Raw genomic sequence first — 18,299 nt, 5'->3', positions numbered from 1 at the left:
GGAAAACCATCGTGAGGAAACCTGCATGCCAGAGAAATTTCTTAATTTTTTGCGTGTGTGAAGTCTGCCCTGACCCCTGACTACACCCCTGACTGAATATCAATTATTTTTTGATAATTTTCACGGAAATCTCCAATGGATTATTCGCAAGCTTAAATAACATTTAAATCATCATCATCAATTTATCAGCGTATTTTAAGTTTTAACAGCCCATTAGGGGTCCCAGGGTCAGCTGGCCTATACCAACACCATTTTGGTCTTTATTATCAACCTATTAAAATAAACATCAAACTGGCCTGTAAAATGTGGTGGAGAGATACAGAATCCACACACGACGCTGCTTCAATGAGCAATGGCGAGCCTAAGGTAATAACGTTCGAGTTTGTAACAATAATCTTTCCAATTCCGGGCAGAAAATTACTTATAAGTAGACTTAATATTTCATACCCCGACCCGTAATTCGAACTCAGGTCCTGCAGACCTTCATACGCTAACCACTGAAACACAGTAAACAGTTAAATAGTTTAGTTTATTTAATTAAAAGTGATACTAGAGCTGGTTATAAGATATCCACGTTAGAAACTACGGTAGAGTCGAATTATTCCGCGCGCATCCTACCCGGTGCCGACACTTGAATGCTAAGGAGTTTAACGCCTTATGAAATTGTTTACAGCTTTGCGCCTTCTACGGCGGAGATAAAATTACAACCGCGTTATGTATAAAGGATTGTGCACTGCTATTTATAATTAACTTTCTATAGCAGACACCCTGTGATTTCACCTGCGTAGTTTCCGTTTCCGTAGGGATAATATGTAGCTTATGACACTCACAAATAGCGTTGGCTTTATATTGATAAAGAATTTTAAAAATCAATTCTGTAGAAAAAAAAATATTTTATTAATCCCCGACGCAAAAAAAGGGGTGTCCTAAGTTTAAGGCGTCTGTCTGTCTGTCTGTATGTCTGTCTGTCATTCTGTCTGTGGCGCCATAGCTCCCGAACGTATGAAGCGATTTCAATTTAGTTTGTTTTGTATGAAAGGTGATTTACGTGCGAGTGTTCTTAGACATTTTTGATGAAAATCGGTTGAGCCGCTTAAAAGTTTTGAGGGGTTAAAGTGGGGAAGATTATTCTTCCCATATATTCGAATGTCAGCAAATATACTCGAGTGGGGTCTCAAATGAAAGAAAATATTGATGACTTGATCGAGAGTGTAACTAATAAACTTCATGACCTTCAGGGGTTATTCGAAATTTTCAATTTCAATTATGTTTTTCTATTTCAATTATGTTATTTAATCTTTAATTGCAAGATCTTTTGATTTTAGTTATGTACTTTGTTTTAGTTTTTTTTTTTTGATGTCTTCAGTGTATTGTGCCTGTGTGTCAAACAAACAAATTTTCTTTCTTTCTTTAGATTAAACATAAACTTTCAAATTTTACCTCTTTATAAAATATATGAGGTACAGATTTAGGTGATAATACTAAAAGACAAACAATCATTTACCATGTTAAATAACATCTATGTTTTATTGAAGGGAAATATCATTCTATTTATCAAGGGAAAATTCAAAAGACAAACATATCTCATCGCATTTCCCCAAATCCCTTCGTTATTAGCGAGTTCAGTCCCTTTTTCTCGTAACATTTACCCTTTCCTCGTTCCTTTCATAGGATTCTTTTCGGCGAAACACGGTGAATATTTTTTAGAAGTACAATCGAAAAGGAAGATATGAAAATTATGTTCGTACATCTTATATGAATGTTTAAGTGGTCGATTTATATCTAAAAGGTTGTTTACGTGTTTTTAACCGACTTCAAAAAGGAGGAGGTTCTCAATTCGGTCGGTATTTTTTTTTTTTTTTTTTTTTTTATGTATGTACACCGATTACTCAAAGACGCCTGGACCGATTTCAAAAATTCTTTTTTTGTTTGAAACGTTATAGTCCCCATTTGGTCCCATTGCCATCATGTCAAGATCTGATGATGGAATCCTGGAGAAATTGAGGGGAACTTTCGAAAATTATATGGGTGTCTAATGTGTTCGTCAACTTTTCCATTTAGTACTTTTAAGCACTACAATTTCATGAAGGTTTAAAATCGATCTGATGATGGAGCCATAAAATAGACGAGGGAACTCCTCGGCGATTTACAGCAGTTACCTTGTGTTTGGGCTTGATTTATTTGTATTAATGAGAACTTTCCACATAGATAGGTTGTGACTATCATTTAGGGGTTTGGTGATGAAGACCAAGGACAATTAAGGGAACTCCTTAACAGTTTACAGTAACTACCTTGTGTTTGGCCTTGATTAATTCGTATTGCTGAGAACTTTGTACCAAGATGGGTTGTGACTGTCATTAGGGGTCTGATGATGAAGACCAAGGTCAATTAAGGGAACCCCTTAACGGTGTACGGTAGCTACCTTGTGCTTGGGCTTGATTAATTTGTATTGCTGAGAATTTTGTACCAAGATGGGTTGTGACTGTCATTAGGGGTCTGATGTGTTCGTTTGAGATGAAATTTTACACTAAAAATGGAAAAATAATAAAAATTTTAATAAAAAAAATACAACCGACTTCAAAACCAAAAAACGTAACCAGTAAACTAAAAAGCGAAAAAAACCATCATCATAATTTGTTCTACCTGCTGATCAGTATGAAGGCGGTGCTTAGCCGGTGTTGTCTTGATTTAAGCCATTTCTGACGGGACCACATGAAACAACACTGTCTGCAAAATCTAAATGGCTTGAATTAATACATCACCGGCTTAGCACCGCCTTCATACTGATCAGCAGGTAGAACATATTATGATGTTATTTTTCGCTTTTTAGTTTACTGGTTACGTTTTTTGGTTTTGAAGTCGGTTGTATTTTTTTTATTAAAATTTTTATTATGGCAATACTCACTTTTTATTTTATAAATAAAATCGTTAAAATTTTCTGAAATTAGGTAGGTATCTAACTTTCGACGCAATTTTCTTAACTTTTCGTTTTGTAACTGTACCTACTATTCGAACCTTCTGTAAAGTTTTAGTAAACTTATGTCAGCCACTGACGATCAAGTAAGCTCACATGCTTGCAGCGCTGACGGCTTGACGTCCGATAAAACTGATACCGACATATCGGATGATGAGTGTCTAGCATTTAAACAAGATAGTCGAAACTGACACGAATTGGTGTTACTACCTACTACTGATTGGTTACACTTATTCAGACAGATTTTACTATACAACGTGTCCCAAAATTCAACGATAAGCGGGCGCCAAAAGATTGACCTGCTCATGAGCACTTAAGGAAAAATAATAAAAAAAATATACCTAAATTTTTTTTTAGTTACAAAATAAATTTTAAAATTCTTTGAAAATTTACACCTTGTATGATATTTTGAACTACCACGGCTACAATTTCTTAAATATGCTTAAGATTTTTTTTGTATCGGATACCTAAGTAGTACTACTATTCACCACAACTCTTAAAAACACCACAATGCCCGCAGTTTTTACACAAAAAAAAATCAAAATATTTTTTTTCCCTCAAATTTATAAAGATTTTTACTTTCAGTCTACTTTGACTCATGGTCTTGCAAAAAAAAGTATGAACACCGCTATGGCAAGTTATTTTCAAAGTTGACGCAACTAATCAAGATTTCAAAATAGTATAATACCCTAAGATCGCAAAAAAAAAATATGCGTACCATTTGTAAACAAGAACTAAATTTCTAAAATGTTTTTGCTCCTAGAAATCACTTTTACTTTATGCACAAAATGATGTGAGTCATACGTTGCAATTTCCTAGAATTTTAATGGAACGAACGATAACATTTAAAAATAAGAGAGAGAGAGAGAGAGAAAGATAGCGATAAGTATACGTTAGAGAGGGATAGACAGATGTTCTTTGTTGAATGACAATGATGCAGGTAAAGAAAATCCTGTTCCCAGCAAGTCAGTACGCTCTGCTCCTTTGTTTACTGCGCAACTTTCCGTATTCAATTGACGTGGCTCTCGTACTAACGACTTTTGGCTTTGCATTTTGGACTGGACTTAAGTGATCTGCAAACTGAACTGACCTGGCATTATTTTGGACTGTGCCTGTGTTTTGTGAATTGGACTTTTGGTGTATTTTGGACTGTTTAGCGTTATCATGCCGCAACCATACACGCCGATGGAATACGCTAACATGCATCTCATTTATGGAGAATGTCGGTGCAATGCTAACGCTGCTAGCAGATTGTATCGAGAAAGGTACCCAAACGCTCAAAGATATCCAGATTATCGGGTATTTATGAATGTGCATCAAGCGTTTTCGGAGGGTCGTTTGCCGTCAGCTAGAAGAAACGCTGGAAGACCTAGATCGGAATGCGATGAAGAAGTTCTCAATGAAATAAACATTGATTCAACTACCTCAGTGCGTGCCATAGAAGCAGCTACGGGAATCCCAAAAAGTTCAGCACATCGAATACTAAAACGTCATCGGCTACACCCATATCATTACAGACGTGTACAAACGTTACTATCACGGGACTATCCACTGCGGATCGCATTTTGCCGAGTGATGCTTCAAAAGCATCGGGAAGATCCTCAGTTCTTGGATAAAGTACTATGGTCGGATGAAACAACCTGCAAGAAAGATGGCTATTTAAATCTTCACAACCTACACAGCTGGAGCAATGAGAATCCGCACCTGATGAGAGAAGACAAATCCCAATATCAATTTAAGGTCAACTTATGGACGGGCATTTTAAATGGAAAAGTGATTGGGCCTTTTGAATTACAAGGAAACTTAGATGGGGACAGTTATTTGAACTTTTTACAAAATGATTTGCAAGAATTACTAGAAGACGTCCCCCTAAGCGACCTTCAAAATATGTGGTATCAAAATGATGGTTGCCCAGCTCACTACGCTCGTCCTGTGAGACAATACCTAGACCACGAGTATCCGGGGCGTTGGATCGGGCGACTTGGTCCTATCCTATGGCCACCCCGATCACCCGACCTAAACCCCCTGGATTTCTTTTATTGGGGTTGTCTCAAAGACAGGATCTACGCAAAACCGATTACGACATTGGACGAGCTTCGGCAAAAAATCACTCAGGCTGCGGCACATATCAATGCTAGAAGATATGCGCGAAAAATAAAACGGTCGTTTTTAAGGCGATGTCGTGCCTGTATTAATGCCGGTGGAAAACAATTCGAACATTTACTTTAATGTTGTGTAATTAAAATAACAAACACATTTTTGGAACATAGTAAAATTTATTACTAACAACAAGAACAATTAAGAAATTTGGTTCTTGTTTACAAATGGTACGCATATTTTTTTTTGTGACTAGTTATCCTAGGGTATTATACTATTTTGAAATCTTGATTAGTTGCGTCAACTTTGAAAATAACTTGCCATAGCGGTGTTCATACTTTTTTTTGCAAGACCATGAGTCAAAGTAGACTGAAAGTAAAAATCTTTAAAAATTTGAGGGAAAAAAAATATTTTGATATTTTTTTGTGTAAAAACTGCGGGCATTGTGGTGTTTTTAAGAGTTGTGGTGAATAGTAGTACTACTTAGGTTCCGATACAAAAAAAATCTTAAGCATATTTAAGAAATTGTAGCTGCGGTAGTTCAAAATATCATACAAGGTGTAAATTTTCAAAGAATTTTAAAATTTATTTTGTAACTAAAAAAAAAATTTAGGTATATTTTTTTTATTATTTTTCCTTAAGTGCTCATGAGCAGGTCAATCTTTTGGCGCCCGCTTATCGTTGAATTTTGGGACACGTTGTATATCTGACTAGAGAACGAGAACGTTCGCTTGAAATTCTGTTTTTTAGCAATCCCGCGGAAACCATAAATATTTTCGCGATAAAAAGTAGCCTGTGTTGTGCTCCAAGGTCCAATTTATCTCTATATAAAATTTCATCTAAATCGGTTCAGTGGTTTCACCGTTAAAAGGTAACAGACAGGCAGACTTCATTTCGCATTTATGATATTAGTAGGTATGGAAGTTTGTTTCGCAGTTTAGCTGGCGGGACTGGGAGGCTTCAGCCTTATTATATCTACTGTGCTTCAGCCGTGGCTAGTCACCACCCTACCGGCAAAGACGTACTGCCAAGCGATTTAGCGTTACGCTACGATGTTGTCTAGAAACCGAAACGGTTGTTTCGTTTCGTGGATTTTCATCCTACATATAACAAGTGTCATCGCCGCGTTGCAACGACATGCGGTACGGACGGCTTCAGTGTGCTCGTGGCGTTCGAGCCGTCCACATCTCTTGTTGTGTAATTCTTTATGGGTTACTTGGGATAGGCGGTGAGAGTGACTTTTTGTTAACAGTCAAAGGATCCTTTAACCCTACGCACATCGTTCACAAGTGCGTGACTTCACTCAAGGTCACTCTCTGCCATTCTAGGGTCTTACTTTGGCTACAGTTTGATTTGTTAATTAAGTGGTCCTGACAAATGTTGTGAATCATTACCTTTGTTCGACATTAGTTTTCTTATTTTTGTAATCACTTGAGTCTGCTAAAACAAGCTAGCCCGCTTCCATCTTAGATTACATCATCACTTACCATTAGGTGCAATTAAAAACAAGTATGAATTTTGATAACGATGTACCTTTTGTAGTCTTTGGTCCGTATCGTCGAGTCGTTGCCTGGTGTCGTGCAGGGACCGCTCCAGGTCGGCCATCTTCTCAGTCTGTGCTGCGATCTGCTCCGACAGGACCTGCACTTGCAACTGCAGGCTCTCCTTATCAGCTTCCAGTCTTCGTACTCTGTCCTCTGCGTCATTCTGCAATGGTACGTACTCTTATATATTTAAGGTAGGAAGTAGAAAGGTAGTAAGGAAGGGAAATGTTGGGCAAAAGAGCACCCGGCCATCAAAGACGACAATTTGTTGGATAATATAAGCGAGTGAGTGGACTGGGCTTGGTTATCGCCGATAGGGCTGGGTTATGCGGCTAAAATATGAAGGCTTTTCATATATTAACAGCCAAACTTCAGTTCGAGGATGGCACACGGACAGTCCTTCCCCCCCCCCCCCCTTTCCATCAGATGTTTATGATAATAAATGAGGCACGATGGTTTAACACTGCTCCTATACTCCGGGTTCAGAATCAGAACTGAAAATTTATTAAAAGAAAGAAACACGGTATTTCGGTCGGCACGGCATTATTAGGGTATTTATGATTTAAGGTATTATAGCTCCATAAGTGTAGGTACCTACTAAAACAGACAAGTCTCGAGTTAGATCTAAAGGTCGCCATTGACGGTCAATTATTCTCACGTTCACGATAGTCGTGGGTGCTACAGAAACGTGAGAATAATTGACCGTTTGTGGCTAGCATAAAACCCAATGGATTATTGTCAAGTGTAAGAGATCATTGGTTGTGTTAAAAAGGGCATGGCTAACTGAACCTAAATAGCTCCACAATTGGGAACTTAATACCAATAGGTCTTGAGTTCATGCCCATTCATTGAAATGAGTCAGTACGACAATATCTAGAAAAACAACAACAAATTCAACAGTCAATGCAGACAAACAACACGATTCTTTGGCGGACAAAAGGAAATATTGGCCATGTTCAAAAAAAAGGACGCGTCTAAAATAAAAAAAAGTTTTTTTTTATATACAATAACAGAGTAGGTATATAGAGTAGGAATTTAATCTAAAGGTCGCCATTGACGGTCAATAGTTCTCACGTTTCTGAAAAGCAAACTGCAGTACCCACGCGGCATACTATACAAGTCATGTACGCTGTGACCAACATACGATCAATTATAGTCGTGGGTGCTACAGAAACGTGAGAATAATTGACCGTTTGTGGCTAGCGTAAAACTTCTATGATTTCAGTGTAATCTTTCAAGTGTTTGAAGTACTAATTTACATTAAATTTTACTTATTTCATTTATCATGGCTCAAATTTGAGAGGATCTGTTCAGATATCTCAATTTTGATTGCTGCAGATAAAATTGCATACCATAAATTTAAATGTAAGCCACAAAAATTGCATTGACCTATCAAACGTGGTTAACCGGGGAAAATTTGCATTTTATTTTACAGTTTCAGAGCAGAAAATTACCAATGCAAAGAAAATAAAACGATTTTTTTTTTAATATCTATAAATAAATGGAACGTGAACCTACGATAGCTAGGCCTCATTTATGAAAGGAATATGAAAGTTATAATGGTTTGATGAATGAAATGGTTTTTTTTACACTAATCCTATTCTTTGCATTACATTAAAGTTTTTTTCAGATATCATGGGTACGGTGACAGTCGCATTTATGACGTTCATAATTGGTATTGTTATCGTGAATCGCAGCAAACTTTCAAGAGTGAAACGAACTGTAACCAGCACCATCCTACAAAGAAAGACTGTTAGACAGTCATCAAGTAATCATTTTAACAAATAATTTGCCCTAACAGGGTGGACTGACCGAGAGTCCACCGAGAAAATAGAATTAATCACTTAAAACAACTCTTGATCAACCTCCACCTCACTTGTGAATCTTTACAGAACTATATACTACATGTGATTCCTACAATTTTCCCGGCAAACTCTGAAATACTTTAAGCCTTCCTGGTACCGCAGTATACGTGCATTACTTCAGGAAAAGGGTGGTCTTCGATATTTGCTTTTTGGTGATCCCATTCGTGTCTCACGCGTCGTCCCATAATGTTATGTAGCATTTGTATGCATTCTAATGCTAGCCATCCACCATCCGATTAGCTCAAATGCCTGTAGTGCTAACATCGCGATCTGCATGATGTCATGCAACAACCCACAATCTGTTTTATCGGATGTCAAGCCGTTAGCGCTGCAGGCATGTCATACCTCGCAACGGGAGGGCTGGATTTATTTTTAATAATGTTTTGTATTTTATTTTGTATATATAAAAATTGATTTATTATATACATTAAAAATTTAAAAGATGCAAATAAACAAAACAAATGAGAGTAAAAAAAAAAAACGAAACGTACGAGAAATGTGGGATCTGAGTAAGAAAATAACAATTTTTCGCTGCTGTAGAAATTCAGACGTATTTCATGGAAACCATATCGTAAGTTTAAAAATATCAAACATAAATTCCAGACGCCGGGTGTTTAGAAAGTTTTATTAAATCGTGGTTTAACTTCTAATTTAATAACAAGAAGCACATCGAAATAGTTAAAAATTAACTTTTTGTTAGACAATTAGATAACAAGCACGCCAATTAGCAGCCACTCGTCTAAGGCATTCGACATTTAACAATATCAAATTTATTATTGAAGTAAAACTTCTTTACGCACGCTTGACTTGGGGAGTGAGTAAATGCGTTACGAAAAGAGTGATCGGGCGAGGCAAACGGACGTTGAAAGGGAGAGCAAAAGAAGTTTTACTTCAGTCGTGTACTCTAAAGCAGACTCGATTTTTTTTCAATTCACTTTCAACACTATCGTACCTTGTATGCACGCGACGGTACCGGTAGAGACGGATGCGAGGGCCATGCTCGCTCATGCATGCAGCACGGCGGCGGCGCAGGTGGGCCATGGCACCAGCATACTGGAGGAGGAGGAGGCCACCATCCTCCCTCGGGCCAGCGGAAATGCTCATACGAGTTCCATCGACGCTGTAGATCTGGAGGCGTCTCCTCATTCCTTGAAGAATGCCGAGATCGTGGAGAGGCGCGAACGCTCGCCGGATGCTGCGGTGGCTTCGTTGACAGCGACGACCTTGTTTTCCTGTCACGATCGCTGCGATCGCTCGGAGGTCGCCGTCTCCGGTCTAAGCTGGCGTTCGATGAAAAATCTTCTACCCGAGAGATCAAAAACGGGGGCTCTCCCGCCTCCTCCATTATGTCTTCGCTCGGCATCCACTTGAAGTCATTGTCACAACGCGCCGAATTGTCCAATTGTCTACTCGGCGTCAGCGTTTGGTAGTCGGCGACACGACTGCTCGTATCGTATTCATGTTCCTCCGACTCTTCCTCAGACGTCGAAGTGTCACAGTCGGACGAGTCAGCTCGCGTCGGTATCCCGGCGCGATCCGTCCAATTCGAACATTTCAGAGTCGCTTCGTCGGGACTGTCCGAATCACCGCCTGTCACGATATTAAATTGTAAAGAACGTGTTTGAAACGAGCGGAGCCTCGTGCACGACATCATTTCTCAACGTACCGCGAATCGACGAATAAGTGTAGGAGCGCACGGTGGGTGGCTGGTAGCCCGCCATCGCGCGCTTCTCCTCCTCGTCGAGGGGTTCCGTGAGAAACTCTTGGTCGGACATGAGGCTCCTGACGAACGACACTGCGCGACAATTGTACTAGTCACCAACACGCCGCTATTTTAAAGCTTGGCTGCGTTCCAGCATTATAATATACGTCAGTGATTCGTTCATAAACATTGAGTTACGTACTCTCGCGCAGGGGTGGCGCCTCGCTAGAATGAACGGAGGCCGAGTCGCGTTCCGATGCGTCCGAAGCGGTCGACGCGGGGCGATCGCTGACTCCCGAGAAACGTTGCGAGGAAAAGTCTTCAACTTCGGCCTCCCTCAGGGGCAGCAGAACGTTTCTATTCTCCTCGGTGGTCGATCTCGAATTGACCGGCCGAGGCTTGGCGTCGGCAGACGAGCGACTGTGCAGCGCCGCTATGGTCGCAGCGACGAGTGAGCCGCCGCGGCCGAGCTCGCGCATGTTCTCCTTCAGAATGAGCAGAGCTTATACTAAAACGGCAATAGCCGGCGCCCGGAAATAGATCTCGATACGTGAAGCATTCCGTACACTCTTTAAACTTTGATCCTTTTACTAAAACAAGCGTTACACTATCTCATAAACAAGCGCATTCTCGATTAGATAAAGTTACACGGGCGTTACGTTAATGACGTCAGAGTACACATAACATCTCGTTGCACACAAAACACACAGGTAGCTCCGCACAATGCGTAAGCGCAGTGAGAGCGTGCGGCGCGATGCCCACAAGTAGCGACACTTGTGCACTCACCGGCATCCAGTCGACGCCCTCGTACAACGAGCGGCGCCCCCGCCCGTCCTCGCCCTCGCGAGTGACGGTGTACCGCACGGTGTAGCACACACCCCAGGCGGACGCCACACTAGCTTTGCTCTCAACGAATTCCGGATTGTAGGGCGGTTGCGGCGGATAGTACGGCGGGGCACTGGCTTCCTCCACGTGTTCACGAGTACGTCGTCTGCTTCGAGGCGTTAAGCAATTCATAATGTTCTTGATGGATCTGTATAATTAACGAGTGGTAAATCGATACTAATATTATAAAAAGGTAAAGTTTGTGGTATCGTAGGGTAATCTCTAGACTCTAGATCTACTTTTACTTTCACGTTATTTGTGAGTGTCATATATTTTATCTACGCGGTTGAAACCGCAGGGCGTTGTCTAGTACGTAATATTACTAAAGTAAATAATAGTTAAAACTTCCGTAAATGTAGTCTCGTTTCCTACAACTGTAAATAAATCTAGTTTTGTGTTTAGTATCGGCAAGTGGGTTAACGGTTTGTTGGTAACAGTTCGTTTATTTGCATTACATTTTATTCGGGCGGAAAATTGGGAAATGCGGAATAGTATGATGGGCGGTATAACAAATCCTTGTTTATCGGGGGGTGCACGTATTGGAGAAGTCTCGAGCGGGGAATGAAAAAAACATCCCCTTCGTATCGGAAATAGAAACGACAGCTGTCCCGTCAGAAAATGCTATAAATGCAGGAATTTATTTTTAACTTAATGGGAGTGCGCACGTGTTTCATAAGTTCTTAGAACTTGCTTTTATTTATTATTCTCTCGCAGTTGCATTTTTGGAACAGGATGTAGACTGATACTTAACTCTTCACTTATGTGTGCTTACTACAATCCTACTAATATTATAAACGCGAAAGTTTGTATGGATGTTTGTTACTCTTTAACGCCGCAACTACTGAACCGATTTGGCTGAAATTTGGAATGGAAATAGATTTTACTCTAAATTAATACATATGCTATTTTAAATCCTGTTGAAATTCATGGTACCCGAGGGATTTGTGAAAAACTAAATTTCACGCGGGCGTCCCCTAGTAACATAATAATTTATTTTTGTATTTCGTAGAAAACAAATATAATCCTATATTCAACTCTGTCCGCGTTTTTCTGAGACTCATCGAACTGGAAACGCATTTCTTTTATTCCGTATTTTTAACTGCTTTTTCTACATAGGCAGTGAGTAATAAAATTTCCCTATTTTCTAAAAGCCATATAAGTAAAACAACCTGATTTAAACAAAGTAAACAAAGACTAATTAAGAAATCTTCCTATATTCAAAGCAGGTGTTTAACAATTACCTATGCACGTGTACAATTAATATATTTAAAACATATACAACGTTTTCTAACGTAATTTACCATTGCGGTCGCAGTTTTCAAGAATGTTAATAAAGAAGTGAACGTATAAATAATTCATTAACAAACCGAATGGAGTGTCGACGCTCCGTACCGCGCGTGTTCGTCTTTACTTTCGAAGTCATTGAGAATGATTGGACGAGGATTGTCTTCATATTTGATTTGATTTGACATCCTCCGTAGCGCAGTGGTATACGCGGAGGATTTACAAGACGGAGGTCCTGGGTTCGATCCCCGGCTGGGTTGATTGGGATTTTCTTAATAGGGATGATGACAGTTTTTTTTAATTGTATATAAATTAAGAGTATGCTAATAGTAAAGCAATTTTGTAAAAGTAACAGGGTATCTACGATCATTACTTTCGGAGCTACAGGGATTTAAAGAGTCAGATTTGCGGCGCTGCCGCGGATCCCTGAAAAACGCCCCATACAAAATGGTATGAACTAATGACGTCGTAGGCACTTAATGATCGTTAGATTTATATGGGCGTTTAAACAAAATTACTAATATCTTCGTTATTTCTGCGTTTATGTTTAATAATTACGATAAAAGATTTTTAATAGATCTTGAAATTTTATAATCTTATTTATTTTCCAAATATCCAGTAAATCTTTACTTTTTATGTATAAATTAGTTAACATTGACCTTATTTACCCGAATTTATTATAAAAATCAATATATTCAAACCTAGTCATCATCCCCATTGCTGGTGGGAGGCTCCAGCTGTGGCTAGTTACCACCCTATAGTGTACAAAGACGTACCGCCAAGCGATTTAGCGTTCCTGTACCATGTCCGATATGTCGTGTAGATACCGTTAGCCCGCTTCCATCTTAGATTGCATCATCACTTACCATCCCGTGAGATTGTAGTCAAGGGCTAACTTGTAAAGAATACTAAAAAAAATATTCAAGTTGCAATTACGAATATGACGACCTTTCTGACGCAACTGTTATAGCCGTGCTCCTCAACAGAACTGCCCTGAGTTCGATTCGCAACTCGAGTCAGTTAGGAATGTATACAAGATGTACCGCCAAGACATTTAGCGTTCCAGTACGTAGAAACAGTCAAAGGTTAGAATGAATGTGTAAATCTTGCAAGTAAGTCCGCTTCCATATTAGACTGCATCATTACAAAACATTAGGGTAGATCGTGGTCAAGAGCATTTTATCATTAACTAAAAAAAATTAAAAAAAGTAATCGATCGTAGATCGTTAGATGGGCCTCAAAGCGTCGCGGAATTTTCATTGGTTTCGCACATTGAGTACGTCATCACTCCTAACACATTTCTCTTTATTCATGTTGGGTCTTGTGTTTTTACACTTCCAAAATGAACACGAAGGCATAACTAAAAAAAAATAGTAAATATTTTTTTAAGTCCACGTCCACTCTCAGCATGTTGTTTGTTACGCTTGTTACGTACTAAGATAAGATGTGCGTGCACGTCTTTGGGTAATGACATAAAAATGTGTGTTCTTTAGTATGGAGAGGCCCATCTGACGATTTATATCGATGAAATAAAGTTGTATAATGTCTAATCCCTGAATAATCGCGACACCATCCCATCCTCACCTAAAGACGCAAGACCATCATCTTTAAACAGAGTAACACTTATTGGGCATGCAGGGAAAAAGTCCAATAAATCGCTACCCTCAACAATATTCTGGATACTCAACAATTTTACAAAATTTACAAGTATTGCAGTCCATAGTGTTTCATAAATGATCGTGGCGTGACGTAATAAATGACTAATATTCTTAGAATGCAGAAACTTCGCACCTTATATATTAGCATGTACAGAGTTATCAGTCCGTTATTCAATTACAAATCTTACGTGATCTTACGTGCAAGTGTTGTTTTTCAAACTTTTTATAGAATTTAGCATAGGCATTTAGCATATTAAGAAGTCAAGATGATATCACCATAAACGGCAAACAAATTGCAAAGTATTATTCGTAATTTCTTCTTAAACTTTCGATCGCACGCACATACTGAGTCAGGTGCACACGCAGAAACGAAACGATTGATTTAGTTTTTTTTTTTAATACATGGACAGCCGTGGAATCTGGATTTTTGGAATGTCCAATTTGATGTTATTAGTCCTACGAGTACTAGTATCTTGAGATAAGAGTTAAAGGAGCCTAAAGTATAGGCGTTTTTGGTAAACTTTCTTCTTTATTATCTTTGGCAAATCTATCTGTAGTTATATGAAGAAATCTTTTCAATGTTTATACCAATATGTTTTAAAGGTTTGCGGTTTCTGGAATCTAATTAAATTTTTAAAACATATGCGGCAATCTCTTTCTTCTCACAAGTCGGTTAAAACTACCGTATAAAGGCGTAGCGCCAAGCGATTTAGCGTTCCGGTACGATGTCGTGTAGAAACTGGAACTGAAAGGAGTGTGGATTTCATCCTACTCCTAAGAACTTAGCTTAGCTTCTATCTTAGATTGCATCATTACTTACCATCAGGTGACATTTAGAGAATAGTCAAGGGCTAACTTGTAGAGAATATTAAAAAAAAATGCCATTACCGTAGCGTACGGAAATTTTATTGACAACTAGCTGACGCCGCGCGGTTTCACTCGCGTGGTTCCTGTTCCCGTAGGAATACGGGGATAATATATAGGCTATAGCCTTCCTCGATAAATGGGCTATCTAACACTGAAAGATTTTTTTAAATCGGATCAGTGGTTCCTGAGATTAGCACGTTCAATCAAACAAACAAACAAACAAACTGTTCAGCTTTATAATATTAGTATAGATGCCAATACAGTAGTGTAGCTAGTCTCTCACGAGCACAAGGAACGCCATTGTAACGTTGCATTGGATTTACAATGGCGTGAAGAAAGTACAATTAAAAAACAAACTAACAATGATACAGTTTATAATAATTGACATATCGATAACGGTTAACTACTGTGAGATCAGAAACAGTTATAGATTATTCATTTTTTCCATTCTACAGGCAAATCTACTTGTATATCTATACATTGCCTGCAGTTTCAACCTACAACCCGCAGTGAGACTATCGAAATATAAGTAGCCTATGCGCTATACTAGACTTCAGTATATTTCTGTGCTAATCCAGCTGGCCTATTCACTATTTTGGTAGTTAAGTTTTCTGAAATATTCCAATATTTTGGAATGTATCAGAAAACATGAAACGAAGATGAATTAAATCGGTGAAGTCCTTTTCAAATTATGCCGTCACCAAGGGAAATACTTATTAACTCATTTAGCGAACTCAAAAACGGCTGAAAGAAATGCATGAAAGGCACAGACATAGATTTAGATTATATTAAGTGCAGCACAGGCTACTTCATACAGAAACATGATCTACTATTATCTAATCTATTCTAGGTGTACCTACCCCACAGATGAAACTGCGGGGCACACCTAGAATTAAACAATAGATAGCGAAAACAAAGCATCTGCAACACCTAATAATTACACCTATAGATCAACGTTAATAATTATACAAAGGACCGATATAGCGTGGGCTTAATGAAAACAGCCAAGTCCTCGAGGGATCGAGGGAAGTAGGTATTTCTCATGAAAACGAACAAGCCTCTGTCAGGGTATAAATTGAGTTCCAAGCTCGGAGGTTCTCAAATTGGAATTTACTTTGTTAGTATAAATTGAACAAGCTCATTGATCATCGCGAAGCCTTCGAGCACATTAATTGTTATGGCGGCAGCTGGTAATTTATTTTAAAAAGGTCGTTTTTATCCTCACAAAACACTGAGAATAAATAACAAGTAAGCGCCAAGTACTTACCTGTGCATTATATACTAAAGTACACCTGCGACTTTGTCCGCTAAGGATAAACCTGGCTGCGTTTGTTGTGGGCTCTTCTCGGACCAAGGCGCATTTGGAACCCTCGTGACTTTAAATTTAAGTTTTCGAATGATTATTATCACCGTTATCTTTAGTTTAATATTTTTACCTGACGTTTCGAAAGAGCTTGTAAAGTAAGCCTATTTGAAATGAATTTTGAGTTTTGACTTTTGCTACAAAATCAGTGTCAGTTTTTATCCCCTTTTTAACCTCACTTGATGTAAAACACCTTCGATACTAGTGATTACCTTAATAACATAAAATTGAAAATTATTAATTACGCTCTCGATCAAGTAATCAATATTCTCTTTCAGTGCGCTTTAATTTTTTCATCGGGGGTTAAAAAGGGTTATGTTTTAGGACTTTTTAAAGGGGAATAATTAGTGTTTACGAAGCGCACAGAAAACTACTCTCAATAAGAATATCTTCCCGTGTTGGCCAAAAATAAATGTTTTCCAATGTGAGCCAGTACTTCCTGAGATTAGCACAAACTCTTCAAACTTTATTAAATTAGTATAGAATATAAATTCAAAACCAGAATGCAGTTAAAAATCAAAATGGCTCTGTTGTACTTTTACTCCGCTGAAGTTAGTGGCTATGCAATTCTATAAAACCGTAATTAGGTAAGTAGCAATATTCATTACTCTTCCACTGTAGGTACCTATTATAAATTCAACCAAAGCCTTTGGTCTAGATTTCTGGATTTACCTACGAGCGTTAATTAGGTTTAAGTATCTACTTCTGAATTCTATGATATAAAGTAAGTATTATAAACGCGATACTAACATTGTCTATCTTTATGCTCTGAAGCTTAATTTTAAATTTTTTGAGAATTTTCTCATGTAAATACTAGTTAAGTTAAATTAGTTTCTCCTATAACAATGCTATGATCAAATAAGAACTCTTGCATTAATTTTTCAGATTAACTAATAGAACTTAGTTTAGTCATCATTAACAACCGATACTCGGCTCACTGTTGAGCACGAGTCTCCTCTCAGAATGAGAGAAGTTAGGCTAATAGTCCATCACGCTGCCCCAATTTTTTTTATGCTAAGGTATGCAGGTTTCCTCACGTTGTTTTACCTTCACCGTTTGAGATACGTGATATATTTATTTCTTATAAACTCTATTTAATTTCTTAAAACTAGTTTAGTATGAAAGGTGTTACATTTTACGCGAACATATACAATACGACTTACATTTTTTTTACAATTATCCGCCCACTTTAATATGACGCAAATACATTAAAGTGGGCAGATAATTGTGTCTCTAAGTATTTTTATACTTACTACGCGTCTATACAAAGTTCATGCAGTCTGGAGGAAAAAAAAAAGCATAACGCAATATTATAAAGTTTCACCAGAACTTAGCTGCAACGGCAAGTAACTGCATACATAAGCAGCCGCACAACTTGCCAGACTCAAGTTTTATATTTCTCTCAAGTTGCTAATTTACCAGCAGTTTAGATATTATAGAAATTCTAGATTATATTTCGAGCATGTCTAAATTGTGTTGAATGATGAACAAATTTTTCTAACTTTAGTAAATAAAATTCGTCATTCGTCATCAACCCATATTCGGCTCACTGCTGAGCTCGAGTCTCCTCTCAGAATGAGAGGGGTTAGGCCAATAGTCCACCACGCTGGCCCAATGCGGATTGGCAGAATTCACACACGCAGAGAATTAAGATAATTCTCTGGTATGCAGGTTTCCTCACTATGTTTTCCTTCACCGATTGAGACACGTGATCTTTAATTTCTTAAAATGCACACAACTGAAAAGTTGGAGATGCATGCCCCGAACCGGATTCGAACCCACACCCTCCGGAAACGGAGGCAGAGGTCATATCCACTGGGCTATCACGGCAATAATAATAATATATTATTTTAGCTTTCGTTTTATATAATTTGATTTATGTCTTATTTTCTTAATTTGATTATTCTTTAAAATTTTAAACTACAAATATAAACAGTGACCTTTACTAACATCAAATTTCAAATAAACATTTAAATAAATTAGTTTGTACTTACAAATACAAAATATGGATTGAAATCAAACAGACAGATTACAGGAAAATGTACTTTTGATTGTATTAA

General features: G+C 38.2%; 1 protein-coding gene across 4 annotated transcripts in view; it reads right to left on the bottom strand.

Moving 5' to 3' along the window:
• LOC112045990 (liprin-beta-1) overlaps nucleotides 1-10,905 on the bottom strand; it is a 38,870-nt gene extending 27,965 nt beyond the window's left edge. For 3 of the 4 annotated variants that reach the window (XM_024082420.2, XM_024082421.2, XM_024082422.2), the window contains exons 1-3: nucleotides 10,385-10,905; nucleotides 9,433-10,070; nucleotides 6,605-6,778 (exon numbers count right to left, since the gene is read on the bottom strand). In XM_024082420.2, the coding sequence (XP_023938188.2) occupies nucleotides 6,605-6,778; nucleotides 9,433-10,070; nucleotides 10,385-10,661 (1,089 nt within the window). In that variant the 5' untranslated portion in view covers nucleotides 10,662-10,905. Of the gene's footprint in view, nucleotides 1-6,604; nucleotides 6,779-9,432; nucleotides 10,071-10,146; nucleotides 10,338-10,384 lie in introns of those variants that run through there. The other variant, XM_024082424.2, reaches the window with a different exon arrangement.
• Nucleotides 10,906-18,299: the final 7,394 nt, after the last annotated feature.

The sequence above is a fragment of the Bicyclus anynana genome, chromosome 6, assembly GCF_947172395.1.
Source record: "Bicyclus anynana chromosome 6, ilBicAnyn1.1, whole genome shotgun sequence".
In the NCBI taxonomy this organism is placed as follows: Eukaryota; Metazoa; Arthropoda; class Insecta; order Lepidoptera; family Nymphalidae; genus Bicyclus; species Bicyclus anynana.
This window is presented reverse-complemented; position numbering and strand designations above follow the sequence as displayed.